The 19,549-nt window shown below is 41.8% G+C and overlaps 1 protein-coding gene and 1 long non-coding RNA gene across 2 annotated transcripts; both read left to right on the forward strand.

Moving 5' to 3' along the window:
* Positions 1–2,069: 2,069 nt before the first annotated feature.
* Positions 2,070–6,351, forward strand: LOC123068591 (uncharacterized). Its single transcript, XR_006431860.1, has 3 exons — positions 2,070–2,794; positions 3,702–4,017; positions 5,744–6,351. It is a non-coding gene; the product is annotated as an uncharacterized lncRNA (long non-coding RNA).
* Positions 6,352–10,596: 4,245 nt separating this feature from the next.
* Positions 10,597–15,544, forward strand: LOC123064780 (MDIS1-interacting receptor like kinase 2-like). Its single transcript, XM_044488176.1, has 2 exons — positions 10,597–10,705; positions 14,887–15,544. Exons 1-2 carry the CDS (start codon positions 10,621–10,623, stop codon positions 15,237–15,239), a joined length of 438 nt encoding a protein of 145 aa, XP_044344111.1. The 5' UTR covers positions 10,597–10,620; the 3' UTR covers positions 15,240–15,544.
* Positions 15,545–19,549: the final 4,005 nt, after the last annotated feature.

Genomic DNA, 19,549 nt, shown 5'->3' on the forward strand with positions numbered 1-19,549 from the left:
CCCACGTCATATAGCTCCAAAGAAGCATAGACGTGAGGGGCAGTGTTGGAGTATGATGTCCGGCCCTTTCTCATAGTTTGGACTTTTGGATGAGTTGGCTGGAGCATGAATTCAATACCAACAACCTTTTATTACTAAAAAACGGCACTGCAAAGGTAAGGAGGAGGTTATGGATGCCTGTCTTCTCTGGGTAGAGGGACATTACTAGAACAAGCTAATTAATGGAATTACTGGTTGAATTTCACAGGTGCGACTTCTCTGGGTAGAGGGACATTACTAGAACAATCTAATTAATGGAATTGCTGGTTGAATTTCACAGGTGCGACTCACTGGAGAGGCTTTAGATGCCGCTGAACAGTTCAGGGCACCGAAAGTAAGACTGTACTCACGCTTCCCACCTAGATCAGCACGCAAGGACAGCTACACACGTACTCCCTCTGTAAACTAATATAAGAGCGTTTAGAATACTAAAGTAGTGATCTAAATGCTCTTATATTAGTTTACAGAGGGAGTACTAGAAGACTCCAGTAATTGGTGTACACAAAACAGTGCAGAACGTTTGTTCATGCAAGGTAACTAGGCCCCGTGAAGTGCAACACCACAAGCTATCTCCTTGTTCTTATCAGATTAACCGACTTGAAACCATTATTTCAGAACCGGCTGCCAAGAAGGGTAATGAATTGAACCATGCTAAGGAAGAAGAAGCATAAACACTGCCTAGTCCAAAAGAAGCTTGGTATATCTGAAGCCTGTCAGCCTTGTGATGTCACTCAGAACTTGCTGCGATGAGTACATCATTCACATTCAAACCGTGTGCGCGATGGTTAGTATTTCGGACATTCAGTTTTTGTTTAGTACAACATATTCTGACCTTCAGGAACCATGCCAATTATTTGCACATCTCCCTCCTTGTCAGGAACCAGACTGCATCATCTTCTGAAGAAATCGACACTTGTCACGCTGTTAACTGAAGAAATCGACACCCAGCGGTCGGTTGGCGCCAAACCGGGCGGGCTCATCATCGAGAGCCCTGGAGCTCATCTTCATGTACTATTACTTGGGGTAAACAATAGCCGCCATATTTCGCTGGCAATCGTCTTGTGAATCCACCTACTTGGTACTTGCCTGCTAGTGAATTAAATGGCCAGCTTGTGTTCTTCTCAGCAAAAGAAAGAATGCTAGCTGCTCATCTCATCTGACTACTGGCTTGCTTGAGGTAGTCCTGGCTTTCAGTTGTGCAAACTGAAGTTTCTGTTTTGAAGTACAAAATCAAGGAGAAAAGACATTCTATGTGTATATTATTATCATTGTCATCATGCATCATCCTTTATTTACACCTCGAATTATAACGGCGCACCGTTCCTTCTAGTTACACTGAACGTGCTCTTTTATTTACACCTTGAGTTGTGTCACGAGACCCTTAACCAATTGCTCAACATCACAACCGAACCTATATGTGTTGTGAACGTGTACCATTGCTCACTGTCTGGGAAAACAACTTGTAGTCGGCGTGCATGTTCATGTTCGTGTGGGTGTCAGTGTGGTTCATCATGAGCCGTGAAGGTCATGGTGGTTGGCTCAAAGAGCGGCGAGCGCGGGTGTCGTGCGTGATGCGCAACCAACCACCATGGCGGTGTGGTGTATGCCATTGCCAAGGGACAGATGTGGAGGAGCCAGCAAGGGCTTCTGAATTTGGCGATTCACTTCTTCTCTGGAGATTAACAAGCTTTGCCTAGTTTATTGATTATTATTCAAGTGATGAACAAGACATGTGAAGATGTGGGTGTCCTAACGTACAAAAACCAGGCCCGAAGAAGGCATTTTATTACAATTTCCTGATTAACAACCCACATACCCAACTAGTGATCCTGCCTTTTTCCTGACGGAATTTGCCTTAGTTTTTTTTTGACAAATGTTATACATATCTCTATCTCTACTACCTAAAAGAAACGTAAAGTTCCCTCTCCCCTCTTACATCTTGCCTTTCGTCGATCCCTCCTCCCACCCGACCGCGCGTCCTTCCCACGTCATTTTCCACTGGAAAAAAAACTGCTCAAACTGAACTGGAGTCCACCCCGATCTCGCTCCAGAACCCATAGTACCAAACTTCCCCTGGCCCTACCCCTCCCGATTTGGTCGCCGCCACAATCGTCGGCACTAAATCTGGCGTCGCCCGTCCCCCTTCTCTTCCAATCTCCTGGTCTGCATGGTAGACCGACCACCAGATCCCTCACCAGAAATTGTCGCTTGCGACAGATACGGGCGACGGTGTTCGACATAGCCGCCCGGAGCTACTTCACCCTCGACATCGAGGAGGGCGTGGGCCTCCCACAGCCGCCGAGCACAAGGCGCTACTGCCATGGTGCCTCCTCGCTCGCCCTCAGTGTGGCGGCGGTGTCTCAGGAATCCTGCCCTGGTGGGGGATCCGAGGGCGGAATCCGACAAGCACAAGGCGCTACTGCCATGGCGTCTGAAGGGAGGCATGGCAGGAAATCTGAGGACTGAGGGAGGAAGTCTACAGGAAATCCGCTAGCGGCATATGTGGCCTCCGCTTGCTGTTGTTGCTGTTGCAGCGACGGTAGCGTGTCCGACTACCACCTGATTGGATCGAACGACAGATGGTGCGAGGCAGCCGGATGTGAGTCCCACTCCCACCCCGAGGGCTCGACCTTCTCGATCCCGGCTGCGTTGGGTGTCGAACTCGAAAGTGACAGGTTAACTCACAGCGTCGGACTGCCCCCACACGAGTGCCATCAGGTCGACTTCTCTGGTCGCTCGTCTCGGCATCTCCAATGTAATCATATCTCACTCCATTATGCAATCTTCTTTCTGATTCTTGGAGCTTGGACATCCGAAATTCTTTCTTTCGAAGCATATTTTTTCAGATTGTTTCATCTTAGTTTATTGACAGCAAGACTTGGTAACCATGCTTAATCATTGGTTGGACTAACTTACTCACCAAGCTTTTAGTCCAAATCTTCAACGAATAATTGCGTAGGCTGTAGTTTTCCTTTTCTTTCTCTGTAGCTCCTGTCATTCCTGAAAAAGTAACAGCGTGCACTGTATTCAACCCCACTACAAGCAGGTTTATTCCCCAGATGATTTGATGTGCCAGACAGATCGATATTGATCACTGTAGTATAATCTGTAAATAACATAATGATATTCCTCGAGTATAGCTTACTTACCGTTTACTCATACTCATTGTTGCATGTTGAACTACGAGAAGATGATTATCCTCTGTAGATCATGCCAAGTTGGAAATGTTGCACACATTTTAACGACATGGATCATTAGCACTTTGTGTTTTATCTTCTTCAGAAACATAAAAGAATATGTAGTACTGATGCAACTCATAATTGTCGATGTTATGTTGAATGGAGAGTGGTCACTTGCTATTGGTACTTTTCTCTCTTTGAAATGCACACTGATATTAAAACATGTTTTACAGCCATGATTTTTGTCTATAGTGTTTTGTAATACAAAAATGCAATTGCAATGAAGATACCTTTTTGAACCATTCCTACCATTTTGTAAGGAAGAAACTACATATCTTCCATAGCTTTCTTGTCATAGAAAGATACAAGGTCAGATATTTTATTTAGGATATTATAATCTGGACTATTGCATACTCACTATAGTATGCGTGTTTATGATGTTCTTCTCTATGAAGCAATGCTCATCTGATAATATTTCTTCAGCTGACAAGTCTACAAGCTCAAGCCATTGAGAGATGATTCAAGTCACGCCCTGATGTTCAGGTTTCCATTCATTCCAGACTGTTGATATTTATGATTCACCTTTGGTATGTACATCTCTGAATGTACACAACACTGGCATTCACATATCTGAAGGAAGTGGGATTTGAGGAAGTGTGGGAAGAGCAATAAGATACCTTTCTAATCCCTTGAGCTGGACATTGTTCATGCATATACTTTTCAGTATGCTGGCTTCCAAGGATGAGTAGGTGGAGCCATGGCCTTCACCTAGAAAAGACATCGTCATAAGAAAGTTAAGGTCAATTAACTTCACCTTTTTGTAATGCTTAGCATGTTTGTATAGTTTGCATGAAGATTGTTTTTTCCTGTTTATGGCCCGAGTTTAAGTTTTGAACCCGGGCCCATGAATTTTAAGTGTGACCCTGTCTCTGTAATCACCATGCCCCGCCCACCTCTTGGTAATGCAATTTTTGGCCCACTCCTAAAGGAAATGGTACAGTGAATATATATGGAATTCATTTTTGTAGTTTCCTGGCCGCGTAGGAGTCAAGTGTTCTTCATTAGAGAGAGGGGGCTGGGGGGGGGGGGGGGGGAGCTTATTGTGATGTTTTTTTCCAGCACTTTACGGTGAGTGTTTGAAATTCAAACTCATGGGGATCAGGGAGGCAGAAAAAAGAAAGAGGATTCTAAAACTATATATTAGATAGAAACGGATGATGCGGAACCATTTGCCCCGTTGCAACGCACGGGCAATGACCTAGTATAATAAAATGTATTTAAAATAAAACTGGAAATTAGAAATATTCATGAATTTTAAAATAACATTCAAAATTTACAAAAATGAAAAAAAACTAAAACATGTTCCAAAATTTACAATTATTTGCCGATTAAAAACATATTCAAGAATTTAAAAAGAAATCAAAATTTTTAGAAAATATTAGTGAGATTTAAAAAATGTTGCGAATTTGAAAAAAAAATCAAGGCTCTTTCTCTATATGGGCTCTATCATGTTTGGCGTGGACTTAGTTAGATTTTTTGTTTTCCGAATACACAAAAGATTTGCACATCATTGCAATGATGGGGCTTCTTCAGACATGGAAGTCTGAATGAGCTTCTTCCCAAGATGCACGTCGAATGACCTTCTTCGCTGTCAACTGCATGATCTTGTGCTCCAGACTTGGTTAACTGAAGAAATCGACACTCCTTGTCAGGAACAACCAGGCTGCATCATCTTCTGAAGAAACCGACACTTGTTATGTTGTTAACTGAAGAAATCGACGGCAACTTATTGTGACACACCACCACCCTTGACCGTGCATCCAACAGCTCTGAGGACTGGGGTAAACCCTAGCCACGGTGTCCTGGCGGGTTATCCTTAGTCCGCTATATTTTATCCACCATGTCCTCTGGAGTGATTTAGTTTTCTGAACTAGTTGGGTCTCTGTCCACTCCTTTGCTGCTGCTTTGCCTGGTAGGCAGATGTAATAACATGGAACGGAGGGTACGTACCTGCCCGGCTTGCTTCAGTTGTATTCCAGAAATCCTATTCCGCGCTTCTGCTTACCGGAGCACACCGCGCCGATCATCGCAAAATTACTGGAGCTTCTTCTTTGCCATCAACTGCATGATCTTGTGCTCCAGACTTTGTAGCAGCAGTATTTGTCGTTCATCTCTGGGAAGATGACCAAATTGGTAGTGGTGTATGGAATGGGCTCAGAGCCATCCAATTCCAATCCACTTTTGCCTTCTGGCCTTCATGCAGTTGGTAAACCTGTGATTGTTGTACAGACTCAAGTTTCTGTCTTGAAGTTTAAGTACATTCATAAAAAAGGCAAGGAGAAGATGATTGGTGGTCGTTCACCACATATTAGACAATCTATGTATATTTATCATTCTCACCAGCTGATAAAACATTCTCTATCACATCCTTTATTTACGTCTCGAGTTATCTATGATAAGGGCGCACTTTACCTTCTAGTTACACTGAACGTGCTCTGTTGTCTATCTACTCTTTGTGTTTTCAGCTCTTGGATTTCCTCAGGGGTTGCTGCCCAATCGCCAAAAGCAGAGCTTAATTGGTTTTCAGCGATGCAAAGGTTGGCTTGGCTTTGCAAGAGTCCAGAGAAAATTTTGTAACTTAACTATACTATGTGAGTGATGTATCAGTTGCAGAGTTTGGAATTTACCTGACGATGAATACGAGTTGCACCGTTGCAGTACACTGGCAGTGTGGTGTATGCCATTGCCAAGGAGCACACAGAGGAAGAAGCTCTTGCACCATGCTACATCACGGTCCAGTTAACTCAAGACCTCTCGGTCAACAATATTCACGAAAGGTAGTCAACAATATTCACCCCGCTACAGTGAACCTCTCGGTCGACCCCATGTTTATGTTCTAGTGCCATAGATGCTCGGTCACGCTACCAAAAAAGGTAGCGAAAAAATTATGTTTTCTTGCATGGAAAACATGCATTGTGATATGCTCCTAGCACTAGAAAACACTACACAAAGTCACCTCAAAGCATACAGCATGTGTAGTTTCGTATCTACTACTACCTCTGTTTTCAAATATATATAAGACATTTCTACATTTAGAAACAGAGGGTGTACTTTGTCTCTATCCCTATTACAGAGCACTGTCTCTACTTATCAGAACTCCGATTTGACTGGAGACTTAAGCGGCAGAGATCATCTTCTCCGGTTCTGCTGTCTTGAACCTGGCCTTCTTCAAAGGGGAAGGTTCAGGAGATGGCGGCAGCAGCAGCAGCTCCAGCGGGGTTGTCGGGCTGAGCACGGACAGCTTCTTGCTCCCAGCAGGTGGAGGGCTCCTCGATGCACCAGCTTCACCCAGGGAGAGCATGTCAAGCACCCTTGCAGGGTCCAGGCGTGTCACCCCATCGATAACTGGAAGGGGTTCTTGAGCTTCTCCGAGACCCACTGGACGAATGCCTCGATCTGGGGGAGGTAATCCTTTTTGAACAGGATCATCCATTTCTTGATCATCAAGAGGATACATCTCCAAACCTGTTTAATATCAGACCAGATAGCATTTTTAAACACATGTGCATTTCTAGTTTTCCAGATGCCCCGGGTTATCCTTAGTCCGCTATATTTTATTTATCCACCGTGTCCTCTTGAGTGATTTATTTTTCTCAACTAGTTGGGTCTCTGTCCACTCCTTTGCTGCTGCTTTGGCTGGCAGGCAGATGTAAAATGGAATGGAACGGAGGGTACGTACCTGGCCCTGCCCGGCTTGCTTCAGTTGTATTCCAGAAATCCTATTCCGCGCTCCTGCTTGCTGGAGCACAAACTGAAATTTGTCTTTTGAAGTGTACGTGCATTCATTTCATAAAAAGGCAGGGAGAAGATGATTGGTGGTCGTTCACCACATATTAGACAGTCTATGTATATTTATCATTCTCACCATCTGATAAAACATTCTCCATCACATCCTTTATTTACGTCTCGAGTTATCTATGATAACGCCGCACTTTCCCTTCTAGTTACACTGAACGTGCTCTGTTATTAGACATCTATACTATGTGTATATTATCATTGTCATCATCTGATAGAAACATTCTCTATCACATCCTTTATTTACGTCTTGGGTTATAATAACGGCGCACCTTTCGTTCTAGTTACACTGAACGTGCTCTATTTTTCAGCTCTTTGATTTTCCCGAGAGTTGCTGCTTGATCGCCAAATGCAGAGCTTAATTGGTTTTCAGCGATGCAAAGGTTGTCTTGGCTGGAGATTTCTTCCTTTTATTTTGCGAGAGTCCAGAGAAATTTTTGTAACTTAGGTCTACTATGTGAGTCCAGTGAACCGACGCCATGTACGTGTTCTATTGCCACAGATGCTTGGTCACGCTACCAGAAAAGGTAGCGAAAAAAAATATCTGTTTTCTTGCATGGAAAACATGCATTGTGATATACTCCTAGCACTATAAACACTACACAAAGTTACCTCAAAGCATACAAAATGTGTAGTTTCGTATCTACTACTACCTCCGTTTTTAAATGTATAAGACATTTCTACAATTATAAACACATGGTGTACTTAATTTTTGAAAGAGAAGGAAAACTCGTATCTAGCCTTTCTTAAACAAAACGCTTATCTACTTAAAATCATGATTAGTTTTTCAAATCATGAACTTTTTTCTATTTAAAAAAAATCAGATCCATAAACTTTTCTAAAATTTGTGAGAATAAATAAATAAATTCATGCACATTTTTTATAATTCGTAAACAATTTAGTGAACATTTATGAAATTCTTGAATATCATTCAAATTAATTGTTTTTTCAAATTTGTGAATATTTTTAGAAATCATGGACTACTTTAAATTTATGAAAATATTAAAATCCACAAACGTTTTATTTAAATCCGTAAACTTTTTAAAAAATAATGGTTTTCAAAAAAGTTAACGGCCGAACAGTCAACTGTTGACTGAGCGAACGAAGCGTGAAGCCGTGACCGAGTGAGTATGCATATATGTTCTCCTCGACACGCACGTAGCAGGCTGCATGTCAAAAAAACGTACGATAGTACGACACTTCCGAGAGAGCCTGTGATTTCCTTTCTATCCGATTTTCCCCAACGATTTCTATTTCGACTAGTACAGTTTTCATTAAAAATATTCACTAATGTTAAAAGTTCACCTTTTCAAAATTTAATCATGAATAAAAATAGTTCATGAATTCCAAAAAAGTTTGTGATTCAAAATATGATTGTGGTGAATTAAAAAAACACTCGCGAAATAAAGAAGTGTTTCTTAATTAAAAAAAACCTTGATGAATTTAAGAACTGTTCTTGGATTCGAAACATGTTCATGAATTCAAAAAATATTTGTGAATTCAAGAACTGTTCATGAATCGTAAAACAATTCGGTGATCCAAAAATGTTTGCAAATTCAAAACCAAATGTGAATCAAAAAATGTTTGCTGCGAATATAAAATATATTTGTCGAGAATTGAAAAATGTTCACGAATTCAAAATATGTTTGTGGATAATTTCAAAAAATCATGAATACAAAATATGTTTGCAGGAAATTTGAAAAATACTGGAAAACTTCAAATCTGCTTGCAGCTAGTTCAACAAATATTGAAAAATTAAATATATGTTTGTGGCGAATTCAGAAAAATGTTCACAAATTAAAAATACGATCACAACAAATTCAAAAACTATTCAAAAATATAAAAAACCTCGAATGCAAGAAATTTTCATTTATTCAGAAAATGTTCATGAAATAAAAAAAATGTTTGGGAAATAAAAAATGTCCATGAATTCAAAAAATGTTGATAAACTTAAAAAATAATCATGAATTAAAAAGGTTTGTACATTTGTAAAATGTATAATGAATTTAAAAAATAAGAACTAAAAGAAAAATAAAATAAAGCAAAATTAAAAGAAGTAAACCAAATATTAAAAACAGATTGATAAAACTAAAAGAAACCATAGAGAAGCATCCCAAAACAAGTGGTGGAAGCTTCCTAAGAAAGAATTAATGAATCGCTCAGAAGCGCTTCACCCTCCAATGCTTCGACAAAAAAGGATAAATGAGTTATTGAGCCGACCCACTTGTGTAGGCGATCAACAGAATATGGCTTGCAATGAGCGATATATAAGTCACTGATTAAGGGGTATCCCTTACAAATGTCACTTTTATCTTTTTAGGTTGCGACAAATGAGGCACTAGATTTTTTTTCCGTAGATTTGTGTATTCAAAACGTGTTATCTCTCAAACCATCGTTCAAATCCAGATCAATTTTCATTGTTGGATTTCCCGCGTTGAGATTTTCAAAATTAGATCTCATGTTAATAGGTTTTAACAAACTTTTTTTTGATGAAAAAAGCGGAAGAAAAAAAATGATCCAGAAGCACGGTTTTTCCCAACCTTTTACCCTTTTCGATGGCACAATTATGCCTCTCACATAAGCAAATTTGTGCCTCCCGCGCAAACAAAAAACTACATTTAACCCTTTCTGTGCCTCTCCTGGAAGCAAACTTGTGCCTCCACTTCAAACAAATCTATGCCTCTCACAAAAGCTAAAAAAACATGTTTCTGTCCTTTGCCAGAGGCATATCTATGCCTCCCTCGGAAGCAAACCTATGCTTCCACAAGCATATCGTTGTTCATAATTTGTTCTTTTCTTACACACACGACAAACTTGTCATACAAACATGGAAATTTTAATTAAAATACGCTGAAACATGTTATTGTGAATCTGCCATCATAATTATTTGTTCATAATTTGTTCTTTTTTACACGCACGGCAAATTCCTCAATGAAACATGGAATTTTTAATTCGAATACCATGGCAATTTTTTATTATGAATCTGCCATTGCAATTCTTTGTACATAATTTATTTTTTTATATGCATGTCAAATTTCTCATACAAACATGGTAGTTCTTATTTTGTGTATGTACCATGCCATTTTTTAGAAAACAACATCCTATTTTTTTGCCATGGCAACTTCCTAAATTTGCCTTTTAAAAAAAAGATGACAAAACCCTTAAATTTGCCATGATATGTAATTTATAAGAGCATAATGGCACACATCTGCGTAAGCATCATGGTAATTTTTATACACAATTGGCATGTTCTTTGTAATTAACATCATGACAACCTAGTGTCATGGCAATTCCTGCACACAACTTGTTCTCATTTAAGAATGGCAAATTTAGTTTATGGATCATGGCAAAATTTGTTTTTTTCTGGACTATAGCAAATTTAGTTTATGGATCATGCCAAAATTAATTATTTCCTCCTCAAGCAAATAGTCATGGCACCGGAGTGGCCCAACCCAACATTCCTTCCTCCTCTCTGCTCTCTTCTCTGCTCCGCTCCCGACGAGACGGCGGCGACGGTGCCTCCGCACCGGATGGCGGTCAAGGGCGAATGCGCGTCGCCTTCATGCTGCTGTGCTCCACGGCCTCTCCTCCCTCGCTGGTGCTGGAACTGGAAGCAAGCGTCGCAGGCTCAGGTCAGGTCAGCTTCCACCCACCCGCCTGCCCGCCAGGTGCTTGCGTTTATGCCCACACGATTCCTTCCGCCTAGCTTTGACTACTGTACTATAGACAACGGCTCATGTCACGCTCTTCGATTTGCTTCAGTGGCTGCCGCTGGTTTGGGATGCAAACACCCCATCTAGTGTGAATCACAGGCCTAGATTGTCAATCCACACATCCAGGAGGTCTAGTCGCTATCGGCTCCGGCCAGGCAGCACCCACACTCTTCCTTGCTACGGATGCCATTTGGCCTAGTTCTAGTGTGAATACTATGGGCCACCTCTTAATTTCCTCTTGCTTGCTGCCATCAGCCCAGCAAGACATGACGCAGCACAAAAGCTCTGGGCCCATTCGATGCTCCTTTTCTCTACCCACACTCCAACCATCACAATCAACCAACGCATCTATCTCTTCCGCTTCCAATTCAAATTCGGTGAGAGTAATCAACGCCGCCAACTACTCCCTCTACCTTTGTAGCTAGACTCATTCTAGTAGACTCCCACGGGGGATTTGTCTCCATGATTCTATCCTTTAACAATGAGTGAAATGTATAATTACATTTGGATAACACAATTGCCCTGCATTCTCACAGTTTGATTTTGTACACCAACTATAAAGTTTTTTTTTCCCTCTAGGGAACAACTATCATCAGTGTGTGAATGCTATAGTGGTTTAGATCAAAATCATGTACGAATTAAGTATTGAAACATTTGCTCATCGCTCTATATGGTTTACATCATAGTTTTTTTAGGAGCAGTATGGGTTATGCTTATCCTAAAATCAAATGTCCAATCTATATAATTTACGTGGATACCGTTTGTTTTCGGTACATTAGCGGTTCAGAGTTCAGAGTAATAAAGTGTCCACGTGCATGAACCATATATCACTCACTAGTCTGGCATGGCAGTGTAAAATCAAACGGAGAGAGGCCTACCTGCCCGGATGACTTTTCAGCACGACACAACAGTGTAAAATCAAACGGAGAGAGGCCTACCTGCCTGACTTTTCAGCACGACACAACAGTGTAAAATCAAACGGAGAGAGACCTATCTGCCCGGGTGACTTTTCAGCACGACTTTTCCGCCTCGATCGAGGTTTACCAGTCCAAAAATCTACCCCCCCCCCCCCCCCCCCCCGCTCAAAATAAATAAATCTATTTTACGTGGACACAGTTTGTTTCCTTCTGTTTCAATCAGGTTTTGCCAGATATTTCTTTGGAAATCAAACTGTGGACACGACCAGTCCCGTATGATTACCATTCCACGCAGCATATGACGATCAACGCACGGATGGAATCTTGTCATCGTCTTCATCCTCCGACGACTCCATGGGAATGCTAGTCCCTCTAGTCGTACGCGGAGCTGTCTCTCGCATCACCTCCGGGCCCCATGGTGAGAGGTACGCCAATATAGATGAACCTCTATAAGAAGAGACTTTCCATTGAGCTCCACCGGCACAAAACAAATAACCTACTCCAGTTGCCATGCGACTAGCCATGGAGACCTTGCCTCACCTAAAGCTTGTCTCGCTCGTTCTCCTGCTAGCCCTGTTTCCTCATGCCATCGCAGCACCCCCCCCCCCCCCCATCCCTCCTGGAAGAACAAGCGGGAGCCCTTCTCGCCTGGAAAGCCACCATACACAGCCCCCCAGCCCAGCTGCAGTCCTGGGGAAGCAACACCACATGGCCGTGCACCTGGTATGGCATCAAGTGCGGCAAGAACCAAGTGGGGCACCAGGAGGTCATGATCACCGAGATATCTCTGCGGGGTTTGCGGCTGAGAGCGGCGTTGGAATCCCTCAACTTCACGACGTTGCATACTCTCACGAGTATCCGACTCCCGTACAATCAGATAAGGGGCCCCTTTCCACCCACTTTAGCATCATCTTTGCCAAACCTGCGACACCTAATGCTTTCAGGAAATAAAATCTTTGGTGAAATACCAAGGCAAATTAAACACCTAGAGAGCCTAGTGGGGCTGAACTTGTCAAAGAACCACCTATCCGGTCCCATCCCTAGTGAACTAAGCTATCTAAAGAAGCTTGCCAAGTTAGATTTTTCCAACAACCACCTCACAGGCCCCATTCCAAAAAATCTATGGAATTGTACTCAACTCACTATCTTGTACCTATGGGATAACCAACTTTCCGGGAGCATTCCACAAGAACTAAGTTACCTAGTGAATCTAGAATTATTGGATCTTGGCACAAACAAACTCACAGGTTCCATCTCCAATACCTTTGGAAATTTGACCAAGCTCACTGCCTTATACCTCGATGGTAATTGGTTCTCCGGTCATGTTCCACGAGAAATTGGCACGGTAATGGATCTCAGGTATCTACAATTTTATGATAACAATCTCTCTGGTCCCTTACCACCTGAATTGTGTGCTGGAGGTATGCTTAAGAGATTAATTGCATTTGACAACAATCTCAATGGACCTCTGCCATCAAGTTTGGTGAACTGTAGAAGCCTAGAAAGAGTCCGCCTTGAAAGGAATCAAATAGAAGGAGATATTTCTGAGATGGGGGTTTATCCAAATCTGGCCTACATGGATATGAGCTCAAATAATTTGTTTGGTCAGTTATCTTATCACTGGGGGGAATGTCATAATCTTACGATGCTACGCATCTCAAACAACAACCTTACCGGGGAAATACCCGCAAGTATCGGGCAGCTATCTCAACTAAGGTGGCTTGATCTTTCATCAAACAAGCTTGAAGGAGAGCTTCCAAGTGCACTAGGCAATCTAAAAAAACTGTTCAACCTGAGCCTCGGGGACAATTTGTTCCATGGAAGCATTCCACGAGAAATTGGAGCACTATCCAATATAGAGTTGTTGGATTTGTCATCAAATAACCTAGATGGGTTGATACAAAATTCAATTGAGCATTGTTTGAAGCTTCGCCTTTTGAAGTTGAATCACAATTACTTCGGAGGAAACATCCCTCCTGAGCTAGGATTATTACGTAGCTTACATGACCTATTGGATTTGAGTGATAATTCATTTATTGGGGCAATACCAAGCCAACTTAGTGATCTGATCATGCTAGATAGTCTGAATCTTTCACACAATAAACTTAATGGCTCCATTCCGCCATCATTTCAGAGTATGGAAAGCTTGACATCCATTGATGTATCTTATAATGAACTGGAAGGGCTGGTCCCGGACAGTAAGCTCTTCCAAGGAGCTCCAATGCTGCGATTCATGCATAATAAGATGCTATGTGGTGTGGTGAAAGGATTGCCCCCTTGTAGTAGTGCAAATCAGGGCAGAGGGGAAAGGAAAGGATACAAAATACTTGTATTAGCCATTGTTCCTGCTCTGCTATCTCTTGTTCTTGCTGTGATGACATTGATGTTCTGGCATGAAAGGAAGAAAACCAATGCAACTAACAACAATAAAGTAACAAAAGCAAAAGTCTTCTCTATCTGGGGTTTTGATGGGGCAAATGTGTTCATGCAAATCGTTGAAGCAACCAACAATTTTAGCGAGATGCATTGCATAGGAACCGGTGGGTATGGATCTGTCTACAAAGCTAGACTTCCAACATGCGAAATATTTGCAGTGAAGAGGATACACATGATAGAAGATGAGCATTGTGTGAATGAGACAATGTTCAATCGTGAAATTGAGGTATTGGTGCAGATCCGTCATCGAAACATCGTAAAACTATTTGGGTATTGCTCCTCTAACCAAGGCAGGTTCCTTATCTATGAATATATGGAGCGAGGAGACTTGGCGAAAACACTGAAGGATAATGAAAGGGCAACTGAATTGGATTGGAGAAGGCGGATACATATTGTGTTGGATGTGGTTCATGCTTTGGCATACATGCATCATGATTGTTCGTCACCAATAGTCCATAGAGATATAACAAGCAACAACATTTTGCTTGATTATGAATTTAGAGCTTGCATCTCGGACTTTGGTACGGCAAAAATTCTCAATCTTTATGGGTGGAATCTCACAAGGCTTGCGGGGACCAAAGGCTATCTTGCCCCAGGTAAAGAAAAATAAAACCTTAACTAGTAGTTTTGCAGTTTTGGCAATACATATGTACGTAGATGTAAGGTTTAATGTAATCTAATAATTATAATGAACTTTTGAACCATTTAGTTGCAACATATGCACTAATTAATTTTTATTAATTTCAGAGCTAGCATATACAGAAAACGTGACGGAGAAATGTGATGTATACAGCTTTGGAGTGCTTGTTTTGGAGCTATTTATGGGATCCCATCCAGGCGATTTGCTCTCATCCCTCTCGCTGGCCACCACGAACAATGAACTGTGCCTGCAGGATCTTCTGGACTCTAGGCTAGTGCTCCCAGATGCTGGAATCTCTAGAGATATATACCGCATGCTCACTGTCGCAGTCCGGTGCCTGGAACCGAGTCCATCACGCAGGCCAACCGCACGACGTGTCGGTGATGAGCTATCTACGATAAAAGCTTGTGAAGATCATGTCGATTATTTGCACGCTGGCATCATATTTCCTGCACTGTAGTGCCTAGCTATGGCTATGGATGGTGAATTCGTATCATGTGGTTTCTTCTCTGATACCTACCTATCTGTTTAAAAAGTGTCACTCTCTCTGTAACTGGTATATATGGAACATGCAAACCAACTCTACTGCATGAACTGCTATATATGTTTCTGAACGTGCAGTACGGCTCATTATAGAAAAAGGAAACATGCGGTAGTAGTGCTGATAAAGTTCAGGGCGAGATGTGTCTTCATTGCCGGTGTGCCTCTCTGGTGCTCATTCATGTTGGTGCGTTTCTTGCTACGGTGCCACCATGTTCTCTTTGATTCCCCCAAAGTGTTGTTGCTCGATCACAAAAACAGAGCTTCATTAATTTGAAGGATGCAAAGGTTGGCTGGAGATTTATTTTCTTTCTTTCTATGCAACCAGAGAAATTTGTAACGAACTAGTACTATATCATATATTTATATATGATGTTGCATCAGGCGCAGCGTTTGCTGACTCACTGGGTTAGGGTTGTATCTATATGTTGCTGACTCTCATCCTAGTGTGTGGCGGGGTTAGTGGCATCTCAGGAATGATTATATGCCGCGTCAGTTAACTTGCTGCAGAGCTATGCTATGTACAATGCCCTGCTGAACATGGATGGGATGGGAGTGCTCACCTTCACCTTGATGCGCAAAAGAAAAGAAACCTGCCCTGCCCCTTTGCGCCAAGTGAGCCCGGCCGGTTCAGAAAGGCCATCATGCGCCGAGCTGTCAAGCTCAATGTTGATGCCATGCGCTTTCAGAGCAGCAGCGAGTATGGGTGCCATGATGCGCGACCACCGTGGCCATATGCCGTGTACGCCAAAGGGACATACACAAGAAGATGCAAGGGGTCTTTAGCATACCCTGGTTGCTCAAGAATTGCTGCAGTAGCCAATAGTATCCCTGAAGGCACACATCAAGCTGTTGTTGCAGGAGATAGTCTGAAGGTCTAAACATTCAGATCTGCTTCATTTTAATCACAAGGATAGATGATGCTTATCGTCTAACTAGCAAGCAACTCCTCTGTACAGGTCATTATGATAAACTAACAAGCAAAATTGTCATTTCCTCATGCCCCAAAGGCCACAAGATGCAACTGATGACCTTCTTTTATTATCGAAAACCGGCACTGCAAAGGTAACAAGGGGATTATGCATGTGTACCCTTAGTAGAGGGACGTTATGTATGTTGTATAATCAGCTAATGGAATGACTGGTTGAATTTTGCAGGCCTGTGCAACAGCAACTGCAGAAGCTCTAGATGCGGCAGAACAGTTGATAGCACCGAAAGGAACAAGGTACGAAAGGACTGCTACACGCCTACTCGATGACCCCAGCAATCAATGGGTGTACCTAAAACACTGCAGAAGGTTCATTCATGTGAGGTAAATAGGCCCCACCAGTGAAGTGCAGCTCTGCAAGATAGCTACATGTTCTTATTATTAGGTTATAACTGACCAGCCTGAAAACGTTTCAGAATCCGCTACCATGCTCGTTGGAGCCATATTTATTAAGGTATATATCTGAAGCCTGTCGCTCAGAAATTGTTGTGATGAGTACATCCAGTGAGGTCTTATTCACCTTCATACCATGGTTAGTATTTTTATTCATTTATTAGTATATGACAAGTTATTTTGGCCGTGGTCGGCAGAGCCGTGCCAAGCACATCTCATTTGCTGCTGCTTTGCCTGGAAGACAGATCAGATGTAACATGAAATGGAGGGCGAAATAAATGGTCGGATTCTTCTTCTCAGCAAAGTGCTGCTGCTCATATGGCTTGCTACTTGAAGCCTTGGCCTTCATTTCATTTGTGTTCCCGAAGACAGTAAAGTCCCAAGATATCGCCATCACAAGTGAAGAGAGGAGAGGAGCACCATTTACTGCACTTTGCACATCGAGCAGCTCAAGATGCTCTTCAAATAAGCTGCTTCTTTGCCATCAGCTGCATGGTCCTGTGTCCCAGACCACACTGGGTAGCACTATCGATCTGTCGATCGCTTTTTGGGAAGACAGACAAGATGATTTTGTGTTCACCGCATCTTAGACAGTCTCTATATATTTTCATTCTCATCATCTGATCAGACATTCTATTACATCTGTATTACGTCTCGAGTCAGGACGGTGCAACGAGGTGCACCTTTCCTTCTAGTTACACTGAACTGTTACTTTACTTGTTCTGAAGTGTTACTTCTAGTTACACTGAACTAGCTAAGATAAGAGGACGGCAATTATGTCACCAATTGCTAAACATCACCTGTGTGTGTCGTGAACTTGAAGTGCTGCTCACTGCCGGGAAGAAAAACATGTAGTAATGCTGATAAAATTCAGTGGGAGATGTGTCTCCCTTCATTGCCGGTCTGCTTCTCTGCTGCTCATTCATGTTCGTGTATTTTTTTAACAGATTCAGTGTGTGTGTAAAAAAATAAAAATGGGTCGCTTTTAATTTCCCCGGCTGTTGTTGCTCAATTGCAAAAGTAGGGCTTAATTAATTTCAAGGATGCAAATGTTGGCTGGTGCATCCAGAGAAATTTGTAACTAACTGTAATAAGAGAGAGATCTTGTGTCAGACGCAGAGAAATGCCACCTGCCTGGCACAACCCACTACCATTTCTTTGATAATAGTAGCCTACCCGTGTGCAAGTTAATTGCAATGAACATGCCATGTTAAGTGAGTGAATGCTTTTTTTCTCCTTCAATTTTCTTTTCTAACTATTTATTAACATCTCTTTCTTTTTCTGTCAGCAGGGCGTAACAAATTCAAACATCTCGATATGACATAACATAACACATACATGGAAGCTATATCATGCCTCTTTTCTTTTCTTCGCGAGGATATGTCTCACCTATAGCGAGAACTAGCGTGCGCCTCGCCTACAGCACCCTAATCTGGGCCCACCAAATATGCTCGGCCGCTCCAGCATGGACATATTTTCTTCCGTTTCTACGCGGCTTGGTGGCTCCCGGTGGACAATGTCAGTCTTATGTTTTCGTTTTCTTCTTTCTATTTTGGTTTATTTTTTTATTTTTCTGTTTCTTTTTTATATTCTTAACTATAATAAATTTAATTTATTTGATATATAAGTTTTTTTTCAATTTTTCTATTATTTTTCTGTTTATTCCTATTTTATATTTTTTCCTTTTTAAAATAAGTACAACCATTTTCAAAAAATATATAATCTTTTTTAATAATGTGTGCAAATTTTCTAAATTACATGAATTCTTTTAAACATGATACAATTTTACAAAGTTAGCAGAATATGTTTTAAATTTATAAAGACTTTCATGGACGTTTTTCTAGAATGCTTGAACATTTTGTTTATTACATACAATTTTTCATATTTATATTTTTTTGTACAAAACATTATGTGTTGTCATAACACTTTTTCTTAAGAAACACAAACATTTGTTTTTAATCAGTTAACATTTTTCATATGATTTTGGTTGAAGCAATAAATAGTTCATGTCATTTTTTGAATTCAAGAACTCATAACATTTTTCATAACTCTAGGTGGATGATATCTTTCTTAAATCTGCGAACTTTTTTGAACTCATGAACATTATTCAAATTCAAGAACTCATAACATTTTTCCACATGATGCACATTTTTTTAATTCCACCACTATCCCAAGTCTTCCCTCTAAACCAACCTCAGCCCACAACCAATTCCGGCAATGATAACCCCGCACCCCAACCCAAACCTGTCAGACCTTTGTTGCTCCTCCAATGAGGTGGTGACCTGTCCATTTTGGTCGTGGTGCGCTCTCACCGTGTGGCATCCCGTGTACTAGTACAAATGCCCCCCCGCCCTGCATGGTACAAGCTTGAAACCGAGTTGTGCGACACCATCATTGTTGTCGGAACCCTTGATGTAGCACTCGCCATTGCGCAAGCCTCTACCAATTTGCTGCAAAGTCAGGGGTGTGGCGCCAGTGTTTGCAAGGCCAACCGCCTCACCGTCGTGCTGATAAACCGCTGACAAGCGGGCGGTGATGGAGGCAACCGCCATGGTGCTACATGCCACCGCAACCTGATGTTGTAGGCCAGCCTCATAACACCCTGAGACCGATGCGCCAGATGTCATCCAGTTATTCGCTGTCTTTGCCATGTCATTCGCTTGCGTGTTGCACTTTGCCATGTCATTCGCTTGCGTGTTGCACTTTGCCATGCCATCATGTGCATTTTATCTACATCCTTTTCAAAACTTACATCCGTTCATAGTTGCCCGTCTCCCAGTTCTCTGTTTGAATATTTTTAGTTGAAATACTATGTAAACATTGAATAACAATGTTGGACGGGACCATCT

Source organism: Triticum aestivum, chromosome 3B, assembly GCF_018294505.1.
Source record: "Triticum aestivum cultivar Chinese Spring chromosome 3B, IWGSC CS RefSeq v2.1, whole genome shotgun sequence".
Classification (NCBI taxonomy): Eukaryota; Viridiplantae; Streptophyta; class Magnoliopsida; order Poales; family Poaceae; genus Triticum; species Triticum aestivum.